This window comes from Vulpes lagopus, chromosome 1 (assembly GCF_018345385.1).
Source record: "Vulpes lagopus strain Blue_001 chromosome 1, ASM1834538v1, whole genome shotgun sequence".
Classification (NCBI taxonomy): domain Eukaryota; kingdom Metazoa; phylum Chordata; class Mammalia; order Carnivora; family Canidae; genus Vulpes; species Vulpes lagopus.
Genome location: NC_054824.1, coordinates 119,542,534 through 119,566,196, shown reverse-complemented (window position 1 = coordinate 119,566,196; position 23,663 = coordinate 119,542,534). Strand labels below are relative to the sequence as shown.

The window sequence follows — 23,663 nt, the reverse complement described above, 5'->3', positions numbered from 1 at the left end:
ATGGCACACCGAATATCTAAATTTTAAAAAAGGTGCTAGTGAAGGTAGTCTCCTGGATAATTGTTTTGCTCTGGAAAGTTATTCCTCTCTCATTTACTTCCATGCATAACTGTAGCCACGGAAAAGATCTCCCTTAGAGCATTGGTCATACTCCCCTAGAACTGGTTGGCAAGTCCCACTACCTGCTCTGATCTTGAACACTGTGAATGTTCCACAGAACACAGGAGTCGTCCATCACAACAATGAAAGGCCAGACACACTGGCGCTTAACTCCCAGTTCTTCCAGGCGGTTCCTCTCCAGTTCCAGATTGTGATAGGACAGCTCCTTAATGAGAAACCTGGCAGCACCTGGAAGGCAGCATAACCACAGCTGTACAGTCTTCACTCTGGCTTGACCCAAAGCCCCCAGACAGCTGCTCACATTCTTTACACAGGCATGCCTGTTCACATGACCATGCAGGGTGGGAGGGACAACCAGTTGTTCAGAGCAGTGTTTCTCAAACGAGTAAAAATGAGAACCACTGAAGCAGTCTGTTTAAAATGCTGATTCCTGGAACCCATGATGGGTCTGATGAAGGGCCACAAACCAGAGCAGTCTTTGATGATGCAGATGATTCATGAACTACACTTTGAGGGGTACTGAAAGAATCCAGTTTCTCTGATGGGACAAAGGATACCACATCAAGGAAACACTTATTACTACTTAGTTCCTTTTGCAGTCATGATAAGACATGTTCTCAGTCTTCGAAGCAGCCACTTGCCTGTCCTGCTGTAGGAAGTAGCCAGGGTGGCAGTACGTGGGCGTGCTGCTTATACTAATGTACCCCCTGCTTTAAGATACTTTTAGGAGATTGACAGCAATGTCTTCTTTGAAGAAGATTCTGGAAACCGGAATCCTTTTCCTGGATGGCTTTTTTGCAACAGGCAGTATGGTATAGTAAAAGACCAGAGCCAAGCTGCCTACATTTAAATCCTGATTCTACCACTTTCTAGCTGTGTGACAATGAAAAAGTAAACTCCCCTATGCCTTGGCTTCTCCAGTTGTAAGAAGACATGATAATGTCCACTTCACAGGATTGTTGTATGGTGCTCAGGACAGTGCCTAATATGTGGTAAGTACAAGGTTTTAGAGATTATTAAGATGATGATCATCAAAAAAAAAAAAAAAAAAGATGATGATCATCAGATCCATTCATGTTGTTGCAAATGGCAAGATTTCATTCTTTTTATGACTGAACTATATTCTGTCGTGTGTGTGTGTATAATATCTTTTTCATCTATTGATGGACACTTAGCATTATTTATAATAGTCAAATTATGGAAGTAGCCTAAGTCCAATAAGCCAGTCAGAGAAAGACAAAACCATACTTGTAGGTAGAATTTAAGAAACAAAATGAATGAATGAAGAAGAAAAAAAAGACAAACCAAAAAACAGACTTAACTAAAGAGAACAAACAGATGGTTACAGAGAAAGGGAGGTGGAGATTGGGTGAAATAGGTGAAGGGAATTAAGAATGCACTTATCTTGATGAGCACTGAGTAATATATGGAATTGTTGAATCACTATATTGTACACCTAAGATAAATATAATACCATATGTTAACTACACTAGAATTAGGATTAAAAAAAAAACAGATAATCGTTATCACAAACAAATTTTACAAGTGGGCCATCCAAAAATGAAACAAAATGTACGTAATGAAATGAAGAGGATAAAATTATTAAATCTATGGAGGAACCAGAAAAGCAGTTTGAGCAGATCAGGGGTACTATTAGGGATTTAGGGAAATCTACCTTCCAAGAGTATGTGTATAATACTTTGTATTCTCAAAATATGAGAGGCCTACAACTAACACCGTAATGGTAAAGACTGAAAGCTTTTCCTCTAAGCTAAGAACAAGACAAGGATGCCTACCATTACCATTTCTGTTTAACACAGTACTGGAAAACTTAGCCAGAGTGATTATGCAAGAAAAAGAAATAAGGCACTCAGGTTGGAAAGGAAGAAGTAAAATTATCTGTAGGCAGCATGTCTTTATATGTATGTAGAAAGCCATAAAGATCACACACAAACTGTTAGAAATAATAAAAGTGAATTTGCCAAAGTTGCATATACAAAACTAAAAAAATCAGTTGTGTCTCTATACACTAACAATAATCTAAAAGGAAAAATTAAAACCATTCCATTTACAGTTGCATCAAAAAGAATAAAATGCTTAGGAATAAACGTTTAATCATATACATGAAAGACCTGTACGTGAAAAAGTACAAAACATTGCTGAAAGAAAATAAAGATGATACAAGTAAATGGAAAGACGTCCATATTCATAGATTGGAAGATGCAATATTGTTGAGATGTCAATATTACCCAAAGTAATCTGCAGATTTAATGCAATCCCCAAGATCTTAATGATACGCATGTGTGCAGAAATTTTAAAAAAAATCCATCCTTAAATTCATATGGAATCTTAAGGGACCCTCAATAGCCAAAGCAACCTTGAAAAAGAACAAAGTTGGGAGGTCTCACAGCTGGCTGATTTCAAAACCTACCATAAAATGACAGTTATCAAAACTTATACAGTGGGATAAGAGTACAGAGCCCATCAGTATGCCCTTGTGGTTTTGGCCCAGCCCTAAGGGCCTGTATGGTCAAATGATTTTTGACAGTTTCTTCAACAGATGGTATTAGAAAACCTGGATATTCACATGCAAAAGAATGAGGCTGGATCTTTACCTTACACTACCTAAAACTAAAATGGATCAAAGATCTAAATGCAAGAGCTAAAACCATAAAACTTAGAAGAAAACAGACAAAAAACTTGCTGTTGTATGTAGCAAAGATGTGTTAGACAGGACACCAAGAGCACAGCCAACAAGAAAAAAACTGGACTGCATCAAAATCTCAAATTTCTGAGCAAAGGATGAGAGAAAACATTTTCAAATCATTAGAAGTATAAGATCGAGAACATATAAAGAACTTCCATAAGTCAACAACAACAAAACTAAACAGGGAAAGGACTGAATAGACTGTCTAATGTAAATCTACAAATGGCCAAGAAGCACATGACAAAATGCTCAACATCACTAATCATTAGGGAAATGCAAATCAAATCACAGGAAGATAGCATCTCCTGTGCGTTAGGATGGCTACTATCAAAAAATAAGCAAACAAAAAATTTTCCCCAAACTCAAGACAAACAAAAATCAGAAAATATTTATTGCTAAGGATGTGAAAAAACATTTTGCGTTGTTGGTAGGAATGTAAAATGATACAGCCATTATGGAAAACAGTATGTCAGTTCCTCAAAAAAATAAAAACAGAATTACCAAATGATTCAGCAATTCCACTTCTGAGTATATACTCAAAAGAATTGAAATCTGGGTTCTTGAGGAGATACTTGCACATCTATGTTCATAGCAGCATTATTCACAAGTGTCCCATCAGTGGATGAATGGATAAAGAAAATGTGTAATATTACTCAGCCTTAAAATTAGGAAGGAAATTCTGACCATGCATGACGTAGATGAACCTTAAGAACATTTTGCTTAGTGAAATAAGCCAGGCACAAAAGGACAAATACTGTATGATCAAGCTCACACAAGGTACCTCAAGTAGTCAAATTCAGAAAGACAGAAAGAACGGTCTTTGCCAGCCAAAGGGGGATAGAAGGGGTTAATCTTCAATTATGTGGAGTTTCAGTTTTGCAAAATGAAGAGAATTCTGGAGATTAGTTGCAAAACATGTGAATATGTTGAATGCTACTGAACTGTACACTTAAAAATGGCTAAGATGGTAAATTTGATGTTCCGTTTTTTTACAAATAAATAATTTGCATGTATTTCATTTTCATATATGTTAGTTTCTCCTCAAATTATTACAAAATGACAAAACTGGCAGCAAATCTAGTCAGATCTGTGATGAGGAAATTCACCTCAGGATCGGTAAGGCACAGAAGGGGGTAATTTGAGGATCATTCACATGGAAAAATACTTGAGTTAGTTTGGGGATATGTGGTTTTGGAGAGGACAGAGAACCAGAAATATGTAAAAACTTTAATTCACTTGACATAAAGTGATAAACATGGAAAACTGTATTCAAAACCAGTTTTTGAATGAATTTTTATCCCTTATTAAGGCTAAAGTTTAAGGACATGAAAAGAAAGGGAAGGGAGAACAAGAAGAGAAGACACTTTAAACGGAAGGAAGGGAGAGAGATGGACAGATCAGCAGAGGTATAGACAGAGTAGGGGGTGGGGAGGAAAGGGGAGGCCCTGGAGAGGAGGAGTGTAGATTGAGAGAAACTACTTAGGTCTCATCTGCATTTGCTCTGGTTCTGGGCTGGATGTTCCTATTTCCCTCTAATGTGTCAATTAGCAGCTTTTATCTTCAGCCCTTCCGGGACTGCACGGGGTCAGACACCCACAGGAGCAGATGGGGAAGAGCCACCATGCATGCAGGAAGTGCCCAGACACACCTCTGAATCCAACTGGAGGTTCTCTGCCTCCCACAGCTCTGTCACGTGCTCAGATAACCATGTGCCCCTTTCCTGACTCAAGGGCCCATTGCTCTTAATCTCCATGGAGAAAGGCAGGGAAGACTTCTTCCAGGCGCTTTTAAGAAGACCGCCATAGGCCGTAATGATGCTTCCAATTTCTGGTTGTACAGAACCAACCCCCTTGGAACTTGACGTGTGCCTTTAAAATGATTAGCAGGGCCTTGGGCACACCTCCAGTTCCCTCCCGACCACAGTGAACCGCTGGCTCCCTTCCTCCTCACTGTTCCATTCCTGCTGTGGTGGGTGCAGCCCCAGAACACTGGGAGGAACCCGAAACCCTGTCCGGGCACTCTACACCAAGGACTTTTTCAGTCACTAGCCCTCAGAAGTTAGCAATTCTGAAAAACTGCAGATAAGGAAAAGGAAAACTCAAATTTAAAGAACCACCAAAAGTCCTTTGGTCAGGAGGACAAGACTTCAGAGGCAGGAGAACCTTTGACAGTTTCATGTCTGGGAAATGGAGTTCACTATCTCTCTCCACCCCTCCCTGCGTCCCAGGGGCCCCTTACCCACGCCTGCGTTATTGAACATGCCAGGAAGCACCAGCATGATGTGGTTGGGCCAGTACTTGCGGTACAGTGGCATCTCATATTCTTTGACCACCAGAAGATGCAGGTGGCTGATGCCCTCCATGGCGTGAAAAAGGTTTAGGAGTCCATGCTCATGGCGACCACTGGAAGGAGTGAAAATAGGGCTCTTGACTGCATTCAAATTCTGAAAGGGAAAAAGAAAAGGAAAAAAAAAGAACCAGAGACCAAAACGGGAAATTAAAACCGTTAGATTTGAGAAGTTTAGAGAACCTGATCTAGTACCTTGGGCCCATCAGTCTGAAAGCAGCATTAGCACCCAGACACTGTCACCCACCTTGTCTGAAACCAGCGGCAGCCGCATGCTCTCCAGGTGTTTGCCCTGCTTGCTGAAGACAAAATGACTCTCTTTGGATTTGGGAATGATGAAATAGAGCTGCACCTCCTCTCCCAGCATAGAGGAAGAGAATGTGAATGCATGAAGGGTGGAGTCAGACATCTGTATTTGTAAAGAAGAAAGGAAGGGGATGTAAGCGAACTTCTAGACCACCTGTTAAGGTTGTTTTTGAGGTAGGCAAACTAACCTGAACATGCACATGCCACCAGACCAGGCTGTGCCTATAACGTCAAAAGAGTTGGAAAGGCAAACACTTCATCCTTTAGTAGCCACCACTGACCTGAGAGCCAAGCATCTTGCCCCTACATAGCCTCTCTGCGGGTAGAGAAGTTTCTGTTGCTTGGCACTGTCTTTGGGTTCCTCATGTTCTTAGAACTACTACTGCTCAATCTTACGCAGAGGTTAAATATCCCTATGAGATGTCCTGCTCTCTGAACATTTTCAAAGGTGCCCAGTTATAGGGGGGAAATTACTTCCATCTAAATGGATCAGGCTAAGTGAATATCATTTTTCTAAGTAAAATTACGGCCAACATCGCTAAAATGCCTCTGTGGCCCCACCTTTCCTGGTTATAGTAGAAGCTGAAGAAGTTTGAACAGCCACTTAGCCTAGAACTTTTCCAGGAAAAGACCATTTAACTTATTGAAACCAAATACAAATCTAACTTATTTTTAAAACTGCCAGAAAGTTGGGGTACCTGGCTGGCTCAGTCAGTAGAGCATGGCTTGATTTTTGGAGCCACGAGTTCAAGCCCCAAGTTGGGTGTAGAGCTTGAAAAAAAAAAAAGTAAATTCTTTTTGCAATTAAGTTCACATGCTCGGGCTGCTGGGTGGCTCAGTTGGTTAAGTGTTTTGTTTGTTTCAGGTCATAATCTCAGAGTTGTGGGATGGAGCCCCATTAGGGCTCTGTGTTCAGCATGGAGCCTGCTTGGGATTCTGTGCCTTCCACTCCCTCTGCACCCCCCCCCGAAAATAAGTACATCTTTAAAAAAATAATGGAGTTCACATGCTCTCTCAGTAACCCAGCTCAGTGAATAATTATATAAAAGTCTTTATGTGCTTTATAGTACAGATAGTATTTGGCTTTATTGAAAGGATAGCATCAATTTTCAGCAGCAGCTAGAATTCAGGTAGATTTCCCAATAGTTTTAACCTAAATATTACATTTCATAGGAAAATAGTATTGTTATTCTTCCCTTAAATTCTAGTTCATTCTGCTTGTGCACAAGTGTGAGATTACTTATATTACATTCTATGATTACAATCACAGAAACTATATAAACAGGATTTTTTATGTTTTCTAAAATCTTATGATTTATAGACCAGGAACTTGGTCTATAAATATATAGACCAATATATAATATCTTCTTATATTTTGTAAAGCATTGTGAGTGGATTATAAACTAGCCCACCCAAAATTTTCGGAACATCAAGAAAACAAATGGGACAAAGAAAAGTAACTTGTATTAGAAGAGCAGGATGACCAATCCAGTTTTTCAGTATATCCCTTCTAGCACCTTGTGGGACCTGGTCCTCCAGAGCAGAAAGCAAGTTTGGGGTTGGGGGAAGTCCAATCAGCATGTCCTACAGGAAGGAAGAGTTGTTCTAGGTGTTCAGAATCAAGTCATAAAAATCAAGAAACTAACGTGGGAGACAGCTATATAGAACTTATCCCCCACATAGGCTCTGGATTCCTGTCATCTGCTCCCTTCCTCACCTTTTGTGTTTACAGATGCTCTGGCCAGAAAGAAACCAAAGACTGGGGTATTGGCTCACCTTCTGTGTTCCTACCTCTCACATCTCTCTAAATTAAAGATCAATATTGACTCTTGACTCCTCTATGCCTATGGATCGAAACCACTCCGCACTGGAGTAAGAAGAGGACTCAGTCCTGGCAAATCAGCAGACCTGTTCACGGTTCAAAGGGCACACACCCTATGGATTTGTTAGACAAGGGGCACCATTTTTGTCAACAACACAAAGGCAGTGGTGGTGGGGGGGGGGGGAGATCCTTTCACCAAATATACCATAATATCTAGTTTTTTTTCAGGATCACAATGGCTAACCTAAACATGACACATGTAACCATTTTGATGAAGTGACTTCAGAAACAAAAACTCAAGGTTCTTTCTCTTCCTTCTCCTCCCCCTGCCCACAATCCGAATAAGCTAAGAAGTCATTTTAATTAATTGCTTCACACATTTTGCTCACCAGTGACTGGCTCCGTCTCATAAATCAGGTCGCCTCTATCTAGGGCCTGAAATCGGAAGCCTAATTTTTCACATCTTACAAGAAAATCCACGTTGGGTAACAGGCAAGGACAAGGGGGCCACACCTGGGCAGCAGAGGTGAAGTCCATGTACTGGTGGCACTGCTCGCAGTGGTGGAAAGTGTTGTAGGCCGCATACTTGGTCAGCATCATGGACACGGTTCCTCGTTTCCTGGGCTCCTCGGCTTTGGAATCCTTTATTGCTTCTGCGTATAAAGGGGCAAAAAAAACCTTGCCATGTTATGCATGGAGCCCCTACTCCAGAAAGTCCCCCACTCCCCGAAAGGCTCTTCCATGGATTCTGTAAATTTATGCCCTGAGAGTCAGGTATGAAAAGTAACAGGTGATAAATACATGTGTGAGAAAAGTAGAGAGGAGCATCCTTTAAACTCTCTCACCATGAAACTGCCCCACACTTCCTGCCTCGATGTAGCTGCCCCTCGACCTCGACCTTCAGAGAGGCCCACCTCGCTCTGCTTGCACTGACCTTGTTTGACCCCTGCCAGCTTCTCTGTATACACCAGGCTCATCAAACTGTACTTGGGATCGTGTACACTGACGTCAAAGGGCATTTTACTGAAGCTCTCGATGTCCGGCCAGGGCTCCCCCTCTGACTGGCTGACTTCACTGCTTTCGCTGTGATCTGGGGCAAGAAGAAAGTGCGCAGAGCAGGTACACTGGCTGGCCTCCCAGCCTCCCTCCCAGGTGTCAGCGCGAGAGGTTTTATGAAACATGAATCCCAGATGGGTGGACAAAGGCATTTCTGAAAAATGATCTCCCATGTCCCAGGGCAGAGGGGCCCCCAGAATTATCCCTGCAGGCCCACGCTGGGAGGGATTCCCTGGCCCCAACGTTAACCTCTAGGTTAGACGTTAAGGCCCACATCTGGTCGACACACCCCACCCCCCGACCTATGGGATCAACTAGTCTCCCAGCTGCCCAAATCACCTTAAAAGCTTATTTAGTTTTGGGTGACCTAAATTCTTAACAGTTTTAGCTGCAGGGTTTTACGATACTGACAGCCTAAGAGATTTTAGGGATGCACTGAGCAAGATTCCCAGTGTCTGCTGCATAAGAATCACCTAGGAGCTTGTAAAAAAAAAAAATCCCTGTGCTTAGGCCACCACCCCCACAATCTCCTTTAGTACCCAGACACCTATCACGGCATTTAAAGCTGCTTAAGTGGCTCCAATTTGCAGTAGCCCTAGGTCTGAATCCAGGCTGCCCCTCACTACTTCACACCTGCAGGCACTGCCATCAGCTTCCAGGGACCCTGGGTTATTGTAAGGATTCCGTTGAAAGTGCTTAGTGGCAGGCTCATGGTGGGTGTCCAATAGAGAATATTTATTGATATTGATAAAATTCATAAGATCCAAAAGCTTAAGACAACTTTACAAGGGAGAAAGAGAAAAGCTTAAAAAAAAAAAAAAAAAAAAGAAGCCTAAAGATTACAAGTACAGCTACTATAAAACTCTTTTTAAAAATATAAAAATCTGGGGCACCTGGGTGGCTCAGTGGTTGAGTTTTTGGCTCAGGTCATGATCCCAGGGTCCTGGGATCAAGTCTCACATCAGGCTCCCTGCGGGAAGCCTGCCTCTCCTTTGCCTATGGCTCTGCCTCCCTCTCTAGGTCTCTCATGAATAAAAAAAAAAAAAAAAAAAAAATTAAAAAAAATACCCAAAGCTTGGGGCACCTGGGTGGCTCAGTGGTTGAGCATCTGCATTCAGCTCAGGTCATGGTCCCAGGCTCCCTGCTCAATGAGGAGTTGTCTTCTCCGTCTGTCCCCCCAGCCCCTGCTGCTGGTGCTCACACTCTCTTAAATAAAATCTTTAAAAAATAAAACCCAAAGCTTATTCTAGTTTTTTTTTAAGATTTTATTTATTTATTCATAGACACAGAGAGGCAGAGACACAGGGAGAGGGGCTTCCATGCAGGGAGCCCGATGTGGGACTCGATCCCAGGTCTCCAGGATCACACCCCAGGCTGCATGCGGCGCCAAACCGCTGCACCACCAGGGCTGCCCTAGTTTTTTTTTTTTTTTTTTTTTTTTTAATACTGTCATGTCTCTCCAGAGCACCATCATGTTCATCTGCACTAAAACCAGGTAGAAGGAATACAGCCAAAGTAATAGGACTTGTCACTACACAGGCCAGGTTTGCCTGTGACACGTTCTCACACAGCTCATCACACAGAGTAAAGCCCAAGAGCAGTGCAGCGGGATCTGAGGAGAAAATTAAAGGTGCCATTCTCTTGAGCCCAGGGGCTTTGCGGGAAGGTTGGTGAGGTGACAGGTCCCTCATCTCTAGTCTGTCCAGCTCTGCCTTTGCCCCAGCTCTTGGTCCCAGCCTCCTCCAGGCAGCCCTGAGTGTTTCAAGGCCAACTTAGAGCTCTGGGTCCCCTGTGTGGTGGGCCTGGGTGTCTGGTGCAGCTCAGGTTGGGGACACCAACAAGAAGAGGCAATGGGAAGATGGGATTGTGTGTGTGTGTGTGTGATCATGAATATGAGCTGGCAAGGAGTGGAAATGGGGCTGAAAGTGATAATAAGATGATTAAATATGGCTGATTTTGCCCAGTCTTGCTCTGAACCCAACTAGTCCCTTGGGCGTGTCCCAGAGTAGGTCCAACTCTTTAGGGCAAGCAAGTGGGAGGAGATCCGAGGGCCAGTCTGACAGAAGATGCCAAAGCCTTTCCGTTTTCCAGACTCCTCCTCTCTGAGCGGCTCGGAAGAGCTTCCACCCGATGACCTCTGCTGCCCGCACCCCGTCCCCTCCAGCTCCGGCCACTGCTCCACGCCGGGAAGCCGCAGTTTGGAGGCCACACTGCCCTTAGCTACAGAGCTGGCTCAGGCCGGGCCCTGCTCACTCTCTGGCTCTGCTGGACCTTCCCACAGGTGACCGCTGGGGGGAAGGGCTGGAAGGGGGATCCAGGGGGAGGAATGGGAGATGGTCCTCCTAAAAGCCAGCGCCCACAGGCCTGTCAAGCACAGGCTCCTGCGTCTTACTGCGGACGTGAAGGGGTTTGCTTGTGGCGCTAGGTTTCGGGTCCGCACAAGGTTCTGATTTCAGGGTAGTGACCCACAGACCTAGCTCAGAGCCCGCGGTTAAAACAAGCTCCCTCTGGGAAACCGGCGAGCATCAAACACACCCGGGAGCCTCAGCAGAACGCCGCCCATCGCCCATCTAAGCAACCAGTGCCGCCACTAGGGCTTTGGAAGAGGGCACGGCGAGGGGAGGCCCACAGCAGCGGGAGACTAGTGGCCACAGTGACGCCCCTGGCCTCGGGGTAGCCCCGCACGCCCGGCCCCGCGGAAAGCCGGGCGGTGTCGGCGTCTCCCATCCCTGCCCGCGCCCGGGGTCAGGACTCACCCGTGTTGATCTCCCCCTCATCATACACATCCACCTCCAGGAGCCTGATGAGCATGCGGAAGAGGATCCTAAGGAACTGTAAATAGGAGCCGGTCTTTCCCACCTGTCGGAAGGATTTTTAATTGGGGGGGGGGAGGGGAAGAGAGGGAGGGAGAAGAGAGACGAGGTTTCACACCTGGGCTCGGGGGTCTCTCTGCCCCCGAGAGGCCCGGGGGAGGCGCTCGCGGCTCGGGGCCCGGGGGCGGCCGGCCTACCTGGGGGGGGCCGGTGAGCAGCAGCCGCCGGGGGTGGCAGGTGCGCGCGCCCGAGGCGGGGTCGGGCTGGTTGCTGAAGTCGGCGTGGTGCTGCCGGGCCGAGGTCCACTGCCGGTAGTAGAGGGACTGCTCCTCGCTGCTCATGTCCTTGTGCAGCAGCGGCCGCAGGGCGCTCACCCAGGCCACGTCGGCGTGCGGCAGCAGCGAGGAGGACGCGGGCGGCTTGCCTCCCCGCGGCGCGCCCAGCAGGCTGTAGGCCGCCTTGGACAAGATCACGACCGGGGGCAGGGCGGCATGCAGGCCCCGGCAGCCGCGGGGCGCCTGTCCCGGCCACGGCAGCGCGCGGGCGCCCGACGACGGCGGCGGCGGCTTGGCGGTGGAGCTGCTGGCCAGCGGCGGGCCCAGGGAGTCGCACTCCTGCTTCAGCGTCTCCCCGGCGCCCGCTGTGCCCGCGCACACCCCTTCGTCCAGCCCCACGCTGTTGGCCGGGCTCTGGAAGCCGGGCGTCAGGGACAGCTTCTGGGACTTGTCGGCCGTGCTCGAGGAGCTCACCCCGTTCTCCATGATGGAGCCTGAAAGAGGCCGGGCACAGCCATCAGCGGGGCTGGGTGCCCCTTCCCGGGCTCCCTCGCCTGCTTCCCGTCGCCTTCCCTGGGCGCAGCGTGCTCAGGGCGGCCTCGCGTCCTTTCCTACATCCTACCCCAGTCTTCGTGCCTAGTAAGGTTATTAACCTCTCCTCGGCCCTCATTTGGATCTGCCTTCGGAGCTATTCCAGGACCCTGACCCACGCAGGCTCCACGTTCAAGTCCCGTTCCAGGACACCTGCCTCCTCCTGGGGCCCGAGAGTCTCACACTTCTGGGCGTGGAGAGGTTCCCCAGGCTGTAGCCACTGCCACGGGTGCCCAAACCAGAGTGGGGAACGTCACCATGGGAAAGAGGCTGTAAGGCATCATCTATGCTCAGTGAGGTCTTGCTTTGTCCAGAGATCCCTGTGCATTTGGCCAAATCTTTTCAAATAGGTTTTCCTCTCGGACAGGTCAGCCACTCTTCGGTTCATGGACAAACTAAAAGCTCATATGTTCAGGACTGAAGGCCACCTCTGGGCTCAGAATGATGCTCACTCCCAGGCATGTGGGTCAAATCCCAACCTCAGGAGTGCCCAGAGGAAGAGTCAGTAACTGCAGGTTGTTGCTACCAAGTTACTGCACTTGCTCATCTGACTTGTGCGCCCTTCCATCCTGTATGAGAGCCTGCCTTTCCCCTCACAGCCCTAACCTTTAGAGCCTGCATACTTTGGGCAGTGAGCTTCCCCAAGGACCCTCAGAGGCAGCCCAAGGCTGAGGGATGTGTGCTCGGTGGTGGGAGCACAGGCAGGTCAGGTTGTTCTAGGAGGGAGGGAAACTCTAAGCAGCAGAAGGCCAGCCATTAACCTGTGTGCCAGTTAATCAGAGCAAAGCCCAGGCTCTGTGAGCCTTATGGAGCAGCTCTGTAAGGGCAGGGAAAGGGAGGGGTTCTGATTAAAAAGCCCCAGGAAGGAGAGAAACACCCCCTTGCATCTCCCTCACTGATAACAATATCCAGAAACTTCCAGATGAGATAGTTCCCCTTCCCTTCTGTTTCTCCTTACTGTCCCTTACGCCTCTTGCCTTTATTCTGAACTGGTCTCTGAGAAACAACTGGGGAGCCTGGAGTGATGGGGTGAAAGAAGGTAGAACACTTGACCCCTGGCCAGCAGCTAAGCACACCCAGTAGAACACTCCTCATGTTCTTCCAGGCTGAGGGTCCCCATCAAGATAGTCCCTATCATCCCCAGAGACGACAGCCTCTTTGATTCCCACAGCCATCCAACAGCAGCTGCCAGGGTGGACAGACACACTAGTGCTGCTTTTGACCTGAAATTGTATGTGTGTCTGCATGTTTGTATTATGAAGACAAGAGGGGAGCTGGCTCTACTGACTGAGCCAGCTAGGCACCCTAGGGTTTTTTTTTTTTTTTTTAAGATTTTATTTATTTATTTGACAGAGAGAAAGAGAGAGCATGAAGAGTACATAAGCAAAGGGAAGGGGCAGAGAAAGAGGGGGAAGCAGACTCCCTGCTGAGCAGGGAGCCCAACCACTCTGGACTCGGGGCTCCATCCTAGGACTCTGAGATGAAGGCAGATGCTCAACTGACTGGGCCACACAGGCACACCTGGAGGTTTTAAATTTTTTTTAAAGATTTAATTTATTTATTCATGAGAAACAGAGAGAGAGAGAGAGAGAGGCAGGGACACAGGCAGAGGGAGAAGCAGGCTCCATGCAGGGAGCCCGACGCGGGACTCGATCCTGGGTCTCCAGGATCACGCCCTAGGCCGAAGGTGGCGCTAAACCCCTGGGCCACCTGGGCTACTCCTGGGGGTTTTAATTTTTAATCTCTTCTCTATCCTTTGTTACATTCTCCAAGTTTTCTATGTTCAATTTTATTACTTTCCTAATCAGAAAAGAAATGGAAACAGTGCTGCATTTGCTGTACTATAATCAGAAGGTAGTTCATGCCAGGCACTGCCAGAAGCCATACAGCAACTCTCTAGGAGAGGGACTGGCGGAGCTGCCTGGTGGGTCCGCACAGCCAGTGGCCCCAAGTAGCCTTCAGTCTACAACACTTGCCATTAACTGCTTATAAAAGTTGTTCACTTATTTATTCATTCAAACTAGTAAATACCATGCCAAGTGCTAAGCCAATGAGCACGAACTTACAGCTTTTGGATCTAGAAGCAAAAGAAGGCGTTTGTGTAAATATCAGATGTATAGTATCCATGGGCGATTAAGGGTGAAAAAGACTAAATGGTGCAGGCTGGAGGTGATAAAATTTGTTTATTAAACTTTGCTTATTACCAAGCTCTTCATGGAATTGTTTACCCAGAGAAGTATTTTGTGGCTGTTCAACAGCTATGTTTTCCAAGTATCTCTCCCGGGAACTGAGGTCTGGGCAGGATCCCCAAGTCACCCAAAGCTCCTCTGACATCCTTGAGGCATGTGACTGCGTGCCTTTGCCTGCCCCAGGCCTGCCCACATCCTCACTCCTGCCTCACACCCCTAGAGACAGAAAAGGAAGCACTGACCTGAGGTTCCAGTGACAGCGCTGCTGTTGCTCTGTGGCCTCTCCAAGTCGATCAGCAGCTCATCAGCATCGTTTTCACTGGTGGTGGCTCTCTCCTGCTCCTTCCCACTAAGGTCCAGGGCAACCGCGGGGCCCCGGATGACCTCTTTTGAGACATAGCAGCATGCTAGACCCACCTCCTGCTCCAAGGCTGTGCGAGTTAAATAGCTTGAGTCGATGAGCCGGAGGTCACAGTACTTCAAAGACCTACACAGAAGTAATGATATTCTAGGTGAGTACATGTGGCCTTGACTCAAACCTCAGCTTTGTCACTCCTTCACTGTTGTGACCTCGCACTGGCCACATCCTTTTTGACACATCATCAAAATAAAACAGCCCTGGTTTGGGGCAGGTGATTTCCTCTCTGCCTGTCTGGCGGCCCTGCTTTGATGCAGAAACACTTCTCACTCTGGCTACCTTCCGGTCCCCAATTGCTAGGCAGTCTCTGGAGAATCAAAAGAGAGAGTCAAGGAAAGGTATGTGTTTTTCATCTGTGAGGAAAGCGATTCTCTTCCTTCTTGGCGACTGAAATGGTTAAGCGTCAGCCAAATTTTAGACATATCAGCTTATCTGGGCAACTAATGAAAAATGAGACTGATTATCACATCGTACCTGGGAAAGGTTTCTCCAAGAGGATCTTTGCCAGTTAATATCACAATACAAGGCAGACCTTCTAAATCCTGGTATGTCCGAGGGGTCCACTCTTCTGGTTCATTTCCTCTCCAGGTCTGTAGAAAGGGACCCATATGATAAAAGTAAAACTCCTTATTTAAGTTTCTACCTCTGAAAAGGTTTCTAGGTCCAGATTTTATATGCATTTGTGCCTCCAAATGGCTTCCTGTGTGTATGTGTACATATACTAAATTGCTACTAAAAAGCATAACAAAGCACTCTAGAAGAATGTGGCCTTAAGTTTTATCTCAGTAGGATAAAACAGGAGATCTTGGTGTCTATCATGCAATAGGCACACACAGGCCAAAGAGGCATACAATGTGTACTAACTGGGTTACACTACCTGACTCAAGGCTCTTTTTTTTTTTTTTTGACTCAAGGCTCTTAAACACACTTTCTTTTCTTCATGAAAATTCAAGACAGTTGCAGTTACGAATGATTAATAAAAGCATCTCAACAAAACTCTGAAAACAGACATTTTCTCCAAGAAAATAATGACATTAGCTACCCTTGGTGGTTGTTCCGCCCCCCCCCCCCCATTGACTTTCAAAATAAGTGACAAGTAATGGTTGGCTTAAGGCTCTCAAAAGTCTCTCTCAAGAAGGTTAACACTATAACCAAATCTGGACCAATAAGCAAACAGACAAACCATGTCCCTTACTTAGAAGAGTAATGCAGTTAGCTTATGATTTCACAAATAACTCTTAAGCATCAACTTCTGACACAGAGGAACACATATATATTTTTTTTTTAATTTTTTTTTTAAAATTTATTTATGATAGTCACAGAGAGAGAGAGAGAGGCAGAGACACAGGCGGAGGGAGAAGCAGGCTCCATGCACCGGGAGCCTGATGTGGGATTCGATCCCGGGTCTCCAGGATCGCGCCCTGGGCCAAAGGCAAGCGCCAAACCGCTGCGCCACCCAGGGATCCCAGAGGAACACATATATACCCGTGTGTGTATATTTTCAATAAATGGAACGCCAATCAATGAGAAGAAAAAAAAAATCCCACCAACTTGAAAGATATTCAAAAGTGAAAAGATCTTATAGATTTTTATATTTTAGAGCAGAAAGAAAATAGACTACCTTTTAAGTGGATAAAGTGGTTTCTACCATGTTTTATAAGGTGTCTAGCATATCTAACTGTGCTCATAACAGCTTTCTAGTAGGAGTTATTATAGGAAATGAACTGACATTTCTAATACTGCTTTAGGGAAAAAGAATAAGAGGTGTTAGGAAATGCATACACTTTATTTTAAAATAGGTACTTCTTTTGCTAAACACAAAATGGGATGAGAAAAAATTTAACAGGCAAGAAATGATGTAATAGGATTTGATTCATGATTTGTTGGTGTCTAGATAAAACAGGCTTTAGAAATAAATATACCCATAATTATTCGAATAAAATGTATGTAATTTTTAAAATAGAAAGTGCTCTAACCTTATTGCCCAGTCTTCTATCATATACTTGGAAACTGATGGTCAATAAATGGATCTACATAGCTGTTTACAGACTGGAGAGACTTTTCTTATCTTAGAAAATCAATCTATCCAGGTGCCTGGGTGGCTCAGTGGGTTAAACATCTGACTCCTGATTTCAGCTCAGGTCTTGATCTCAGGGTCATGAGTTCAAGCCCTGCATTGGGCTCCATGCTGGGTGTGAAGACTACTTTAAAATAATTAATCTATCATCAAAAATATTCTTTAACTTTTAGAACAAATATACCTACAAAAATTCAGTTTTTCATACATTGTCATGTCAGAGTGAATAATAACACTTTGATTTAAAGTAGACAGTTCTGGGAACAGGAATCATTTTATTACATAACCTTTGCATTGAACTTATGGTGTTCCTGAATGAATTTTATCTCCCAGAAGCCATCCATTGGTCATGGTTCACAAAAAGTGAGGTTGTTATAATGATGGGATAAGGGACACTATGTTTTACTCTACAAAAAGATTTATTTTCAAGAGATTCAAATAATCTTAAAGAAGTCTTGCTTTTACTCTTGACCAATCAGAAGCCATACCACTATAACATGCTTTTCTGTTCCTCTGCTAGTTCTGATGAATGATGGCTGTAGTTCTTGGATGGACTGACCATACCCTCAGGATGATTTCACTCCAGAGCACTTGAAACAATACAAAAGACTGGGTGGGTGGGCACTCAGTTCAAGGACAATATGGGCTCAAGGCCAAGGAAATTTGATGAAAGCTTCCAGGCCTTCTGGAATAACTGATTTATTTAGATTTAAGCCTTGTATCCTTCTAGAATGCTTGTCATCACTTATAAGTTAATCACAATACATTGCAGGATAATTAGAGGGAAACACAAAAATAAGGCCATTCAATGGAAGACAAGGCAGAGGATGTTAGGCAAGGCCACAGATAAAAGGCACACCCACTCACCCATGCCATCCTGACAATGGTAAGGGAAGTTAGTAACTTAGAGATAAACATGTGAAGGGACATCTGGGTGACTCAGTCAGTTACGCCTTTGACTCTTGATTTTGGCTCAGCTCATGATATTAGGGTTGTGGGATTAAGACCAGGGTTGAACTTGCTCAGTGGGGAGTCTGCTTGAGGATTCTTTCCCTCTCCTTCTGCCCCTCCCCTTGCTTATGTTCTCTCTCTCTCTCTCTCTCTCTCTCTGTCTCTGTCTCTCTCCCTCCCTCCCTCAATCAAATAAATAAAATTAAATAAATCAAATAAATAAATCTTTAAAAAACGAAGGAAGGATATGTGTGAAGCAGAAACCACCTAGTAAGTGGCAGTGTTGCTTAGGATGTGAACATTTCAATGGGATTTCATATTTTTACTTCCACACAAAGAAAGAGTTTAAACAGAATGGATTGATATGATCCAGTGGTTTTAAGAATATGTAAATCTCTTTTGTGTGATTGGTGCTTGGCAGCTACTGATAGATTTTGAGATATGACCATTTTGAAAATTAGTTGGGCCTCCCTTCACATATGGCATGCTCTCAGAACAGTGCTCACAAAGCAACTGCTGTCTAAAGGCCCTGAAGGTAATTCTGATGTGCTAGCAGCCAGTTAGGACTCTTGATCTCAGGGTTGTGGGTTCAAGCCCCACACTGAGTATAGAGATTACTTAAGTAAATTTAAAAAAAAAAAGAAAAAGAAAAAAGAAGAACCTCAGGTCTTTATTATGGTTTTCAAAGTTTGGCCCAGAGGGGTGAATTAATTAGGACCTGCAGATTTATACTGACTTAGTGATTGGCACTTCTGAAGACTCTGAACAAATCACCTCAACAATAGATGGCTACAATTGACCAGTGTCATGGAAACCCAGAGAAGATTCTGCAGCCTCATATCCTCTTCAACCATTTCCCTGAAGATTATTTGTCTTTCCAGATTCTTCAATCATTAGTATCATTTAAATTGTCTCAAGGCATACATCTCAATGAATTATACTGTAAGAAGAGTTTTAGGACTCTGATTTGTTATTTATCCTAGAAATCTTGCAGTTATTTGTGAACATTATATCTACATATGAAAAATAAATGTTTCAGCTTTCACTAAATACAGGGTTTCTGTTATTATTTATTTGTTCCAGTTGCTTATCAACTAATATAAGATATTTTGTTTGTGCTTTGGATTATTCAGTTTAGGTTAGATGATAGGGTTCCATAAAACAGGCATATGTTTGCAAAATGCTTTATGAACACTGAATAATATCCTCAGATTAGGGCTCTTTGAGATCAGACAGTCCAACTCTCCTTTTGCAGATGGGAAACTGCAGCCCAGAGGGAATGTGAAAATTCTTTTCATAAAATTTGTGCCCAACTTGATTTTCCTTAATCCAATTTAGCTCAGTATTTAGTGTGCAAGGTAGAGATACCATGTCGGTCTAACTCATACATATAGTACTTAGCTTGGTGTCATAACCATATATATGCTCAGCTATTCTATTAAATGCTTCCTAATGGCCTGGACATGTTATATTATAAAAGTTCCCAGAAAAACCTGACCAGAGTATAAAGTAGGGAGTTATATTAGTTGATTCAGGAACTCTGCCCACCAGGAGGGGTTTAGGAAAAGCAGTCCTGCTGGCCATGCGAGGGGAGTGGGCTGTGCTCATGCACTAATCTCTCTTCAGGAGGCTTGGAGGAGTCAGACCAGCAAGTCTCGGGCAGGGTGTCAGAGCAAGTTCAACGAAGCAACAAACTCTTGGAGAGTCCACATGCAAGAGGGTGGGGAATAGCTCTATATGATTCCTAAAGATAGAACAGGATACTTTACCTACCGACTCTAGACCTGAACTGACAGGCTAGGTAGACAGAAAAGAATTCATGAATTATTGTCACTTAAAGGTGAACCCACAGAGGTCTGAGAGAACAGCTTACCTTTTTTTCTGTGAAAACAGATGGGCATGAGCTAGAGGCATCTTGAACAAGGTCAATAAACATGGGGTCAAATTGGGTCATCTTGTTTTTGCACCTGCAGTTGGAGAGCATAGAAGACCAACTGCAGGCACACACTAACAAAGGACTTGACAGATCTTAATAAACTGGCTCCAGTTAGGGAAATTTCCATGTCCCTTGGTTTAGCCTTAACACTCTCATGAAGTTAAAATCAACACATGTGCAAAACTGTCTTAAACTCAGGCCTCTGGCCCACCTACTTGGGATTCCTAGAAAACAGAAACAAATGGTATTTCAAAGGAGACATGTCTGACCAATGCTGACCTTTAATCGAGCCACAAAGTGAGTTGCAACACTGAGTTCAGAGGCAGGGTTCCCAAGGATGATCTCAAAGCGATACTGTAGCCCCAGCTTGTCACGCACTTCCTGCAAGCGCTCCTTGGCCAACATCGCCAACTGCACGGAGGGCACCCTGATAATGAGCATGTGTCCCCTCCCACTTCGGGTTTTTCCTGGGGAGCTGATGAGGTCATCCATAATGCTGAGTGTTTCAGGTGTGCTGTGGTCTCGGAGTGACGCCATAGTAGTGAGAGCCATCAGAGCTTCTGAGTACTGTTGGATGAGAAGGTAGCAGCGGACGACCATGCTGTGCAGCCTGGGGTACCTTCAACAGAACACAGGGAGCTAGCACTTGGGCAGTAGGACAGGTTGGGACAGCAAGATCTTTGTGGGAGGAACACAGACCAAGCATGGTAGGAATGGGTTACTGATCAGTGGTGGGCTTGAGCCCTCATGTGACCTTGGAGCCCATATCACTAGAAGGAAAAGCAGAGCTTTCAACTCCTGTGAGTCACAACCTGTTGGGATAGGCACAGTAAGTTGAGGTTTAGGGATGGTCTAGCGACCCTAGCTTCTCAGAGTATGGTCTATGGACCAGCAGCACTGTCCAGTAACAGTGCAACCTGGGAGCTAGTTAAGAGTACCAACTTTCCCCATCCCAGATATCTGAATCATAACTCACATCCTGACAAGATTCCCAGGTAATTTGTATGCACATTAAATTTTGAGAAGCACTGGTCTAGTTGGGTTATTTGTTAACAGAGGCATAATGGATCATCCCTGGATCCTAACCTCTCATTGGTGGCACTGAGTTAGAATGGTGGCGTTGTCAGCTTATTTCTCTGATACTTTAGACTACAGTAAAGAAAATTGAGACATCAGTATCATGCTTGCAAAGTATGAGACGTAAAAAATAATTGTTATTACTAATAATTGCTAATTTGAGGGTAGCCCCACAGATAGCAGTAACTGTATCTTCCCATAAAATGTGCCTTGGTGCCTGAGAAAACTTGCAGCTGCCTGGAGAAATAGCACCCCCCAGTGGTGGAGCCTCCTATCATCCGAGCCCTGCTGAGTCAAGGGAGCCTGGCAAGTAGGGGTGTCCTTGCCTCATCCCAACACCCACTGGTACTCCACCCCCACACAGTCTGGACTGCCAAGGAAGAGGATCACTTTGTTCAAATTGGCACTTTTTACAGCTACGGAGCAGGCAGGAAATTTATTTATGAGTTCTCAGAAAGCCAGGCCTGCTGGCAAAGAGGACCCCTTTGTAGGCATGAAGAGGTGCTGGCAAAATGAGGATGAGCCTGTGAACTTTCTTTCTGGTTGCCAGCTGGTAGCACAAGCAAGCGCCTAGCAGCTGGGTAGGCCATAGGGTGGTTCGGCTTTGTTCCACATTCTATTTAAGGTAAAACAAGTGGTCTGCCAGCCTTGCACAGAAAAGCCCAGGGTCAAATACCAGTTAGGGTCATCAAATGAATAGCGTGGCTTTTGAAGTACTTTAAAGTTGGCAAGGACCGTGGATGCCCTGGTTTTGACCACTCCCCTTTCCACCAGAAGGAGAGTGAGTTAAGTGGCTGAGAGAAACCTGGCTACTTGTCCAAGATCATGCAACTGGTCAGGGACAGAGCTGGGTCTAGACTCATTCAGGTCTCTGATAACATCTTACACTGTAAGGATATAGTAGATTAGGGAAAAGTGAAGAAATCCTTCAGTTCACTCAATCCTGGACCAGTTCTTCAAATGCTCAATAAATCTTAGCTATTATTAGCTTGAGTGACTGAGTTGGAAGAAGTGAGCACATAAGATCCATGTTTAAAGCTTAATGTGTTTTGATGAGCCAGGTAGGAAAGCCAAAGTTAGTACACACGGTAACTTTGATCTATAGGCTTTTAGATCTCACATTCTGAAAGAAGTATGTACTTAGAAGTGAATCATCTTCACAATCTGTTATATTTGTACTGAACTGTAATTGTTGTTTTGTAAGTATTACTGAAGTTGTGAAAGAAGTTGACAGATTTGACTCTGAATGATGCTACTGGAAGGCAGGGTACTTTCCAAGCTGGTGGATACAGCAGGTGGGTGGGAAACACTTAAAAGGGAGATTCATAGGACGATTTTGAAAACATAAGATCATATGTACTGTGGAAGGATTAATGTCACAGTTAAGTGTCCTTAAATCCAACAGCTGCAAAAATATAAAATCCTACTCTCAGGCCACTCCTTTTGTTGGTGCCGCATAATAACTCACTTAGCAAAGGTATAGAACAGGTTGTTAAATAGGTGGCTTATGATCAATTGGAGCCAATTTGAAGAATAAGAGCTACTAAAAATTACAATGTGCCTCATCAAAGAATCCATCTCCCCCCATCACTGGAAGTTCAGACAGAAAATTGCAATGGAGGGTGGGCGGGCGGGGTGGGGACCCTATCAAATTACGTAAATTCTAATGGCTCTGTGATGCATCAAGTCTATAATTCGAGATCAGAGAGAAAAAAATAGGAAACACTTTACTCTTCTGGAGTTTGACCAGGATTTGGGGAATAAAAATAAAGCAAAGGAGACAGGGAAGTTATGATCTCTCAAGGTCAAGGATTGGAGGAGGCGCTGAACTCATTTCAATGACCTATTTGCTCCTAATTTTCTCCAGTCTACACTCCAAATCTTTCATAGTAAAGTTCAGTTTTTACTTAGTCATCTAAGGGTACATGCCTGTGGTGGATAGTGGGGAAAAGAGAAAAATGAAGAAGTATAGGGTGTATGGTGGGGGAGGCCACACCTCAGAGGAATGGTCTTTAACCAGAAAATCCCACTGTCTATCTAATCCCCTGGTGGTAGCAGTAAAGCATGCTTGGAGATGCTGCAGAGCATGGAAAGTGGTTCTAAGTCCCACTTTCGGTTGCTAGTTTCCTTTTTGAGTCTCAGATGATCATAGAAAACCTATATGAGTAAAAGGTCATCTAAGGAGAGGCTATTTTAATTCTGCCTGTGCATGTCATCTGCACTGCTGGAGCTCCACCAAACCCCCTGTGACAATGACACACGAGACTTTCGGCTATTTTAGACACACAAGTGCAGCTAAAGTGAAAGCTGAAGGTCCTTACTTACCTCTCCAAGAGTGTATTCACCATTTTTTCAAAAGTCTCATCACATCTCAGAAGTGGGCTTGTGATTCCCCACTGTAGAGACTTACTGTATTCGTTCAAGCCGAAGTACAGCTTCTCTTGGCAGCTCATGTCCTCCTGATTCAAAATAGAGCCAAACCCAATGAGGAGAGGATACAATGTATCTTGTTTTCTAGGGGTGGGAAGAAATCCCTGCAATACGTTATTTCCTGGAAGGTTAAAAAATTGTGAATAAACAAGTGGGACTATATCAAACTAAAAAGCTTCTGCATAGCAAAAGAAGCCTCAATAAAATGAAAAGACAACCTATAGTACAGGAGAAATATTTGCAAATCATATATCTGATAAGGGATTAGTATCCAAAATATATTTTTAAAAACTCACATAACCCAATAGCAAAAAACCCAAACAATCAAAAATGGGCAGAGAAACTGAATAGATGTTTTTCTAAAGAAGATACAAATGAAAAGAAAACCAAAGCTGGGGGCATCACTATACCTAACTTCAAGGTGTATTACAAAGCTGTGATCATCAAGACAGTATGGTACTGGCATAAAACTAGGCACATAAAAAACAGATCAATGGAACAGAATAAAGAACCCAGAAATGGATCCTCAATTCTATGGTCAACTCATCT

General features: G+C 44.6%; 1 protein-coding gene across 6 annotated transcripts in view; it reads right to left on the bottom strand.

Annotated features, from left to right (window-relative positions):
• GREB1L (GREB1 like retinoic acid receptor coactivator) overlaps nucleotides 1–23,663 on the bottom strand; it is a 264,390-nt gene that overhangs the window by 12,856 nt on the left and 227,871 nt on the right. For all 6 annotated transcript variants that reach the window (XM_041754040.1, XM_041754343.1, XM_041754118.1 and 3 more), the window contains 11 exons: nucleotides 23,010–23,143; nucleotides 19,887–20,226; nucleotides 15,118–15,233; nucleotides 14,468–14,712; nucleotides 11,368–11,939; nucleotides 11,114–11,216; nucleotides 8,236–8,391; nucleotides 7,815–7,954; nucleotides 5,421–5,582; nucleotides 5,066–5,270; nucleotides 183–348 (listed from right to left, as the gene is read on the bottom strand). In XM_041754040.1, coding sequence (XP_041609974.1) covers nucleotides 183–348; nucleotides 5,066–5,270; nucleotides 5,421–5,582; nucleotides 7,815–7,954; nucleotides 8,236–8,391; nucleotides 11,114–11,216; nucleotides 11,368–11,939; nucleotides 14,468–14,712; nucleotides 15,118–15,233; nucleotides 19,887–20,226; nucleotides 23,010–23,143 — 2,339 coding nt within the window. The remainder of the gene's footprint in view (nucleotides 1–182; nucleotides 349–5,065; nucleotides 5,271–5,420; nucleotides 5,583–7,814; nucleotides 7,955–8,235; nucleotides 8,392–11,113; nucleotides 11,217–11,367; nucleotides 11,940–14,467; nucleotides 14,713–15,117; nucleotides 15,234–19,886; nucleotides 20,227–23,009; nucleotides 23,144–23,663) is intronic.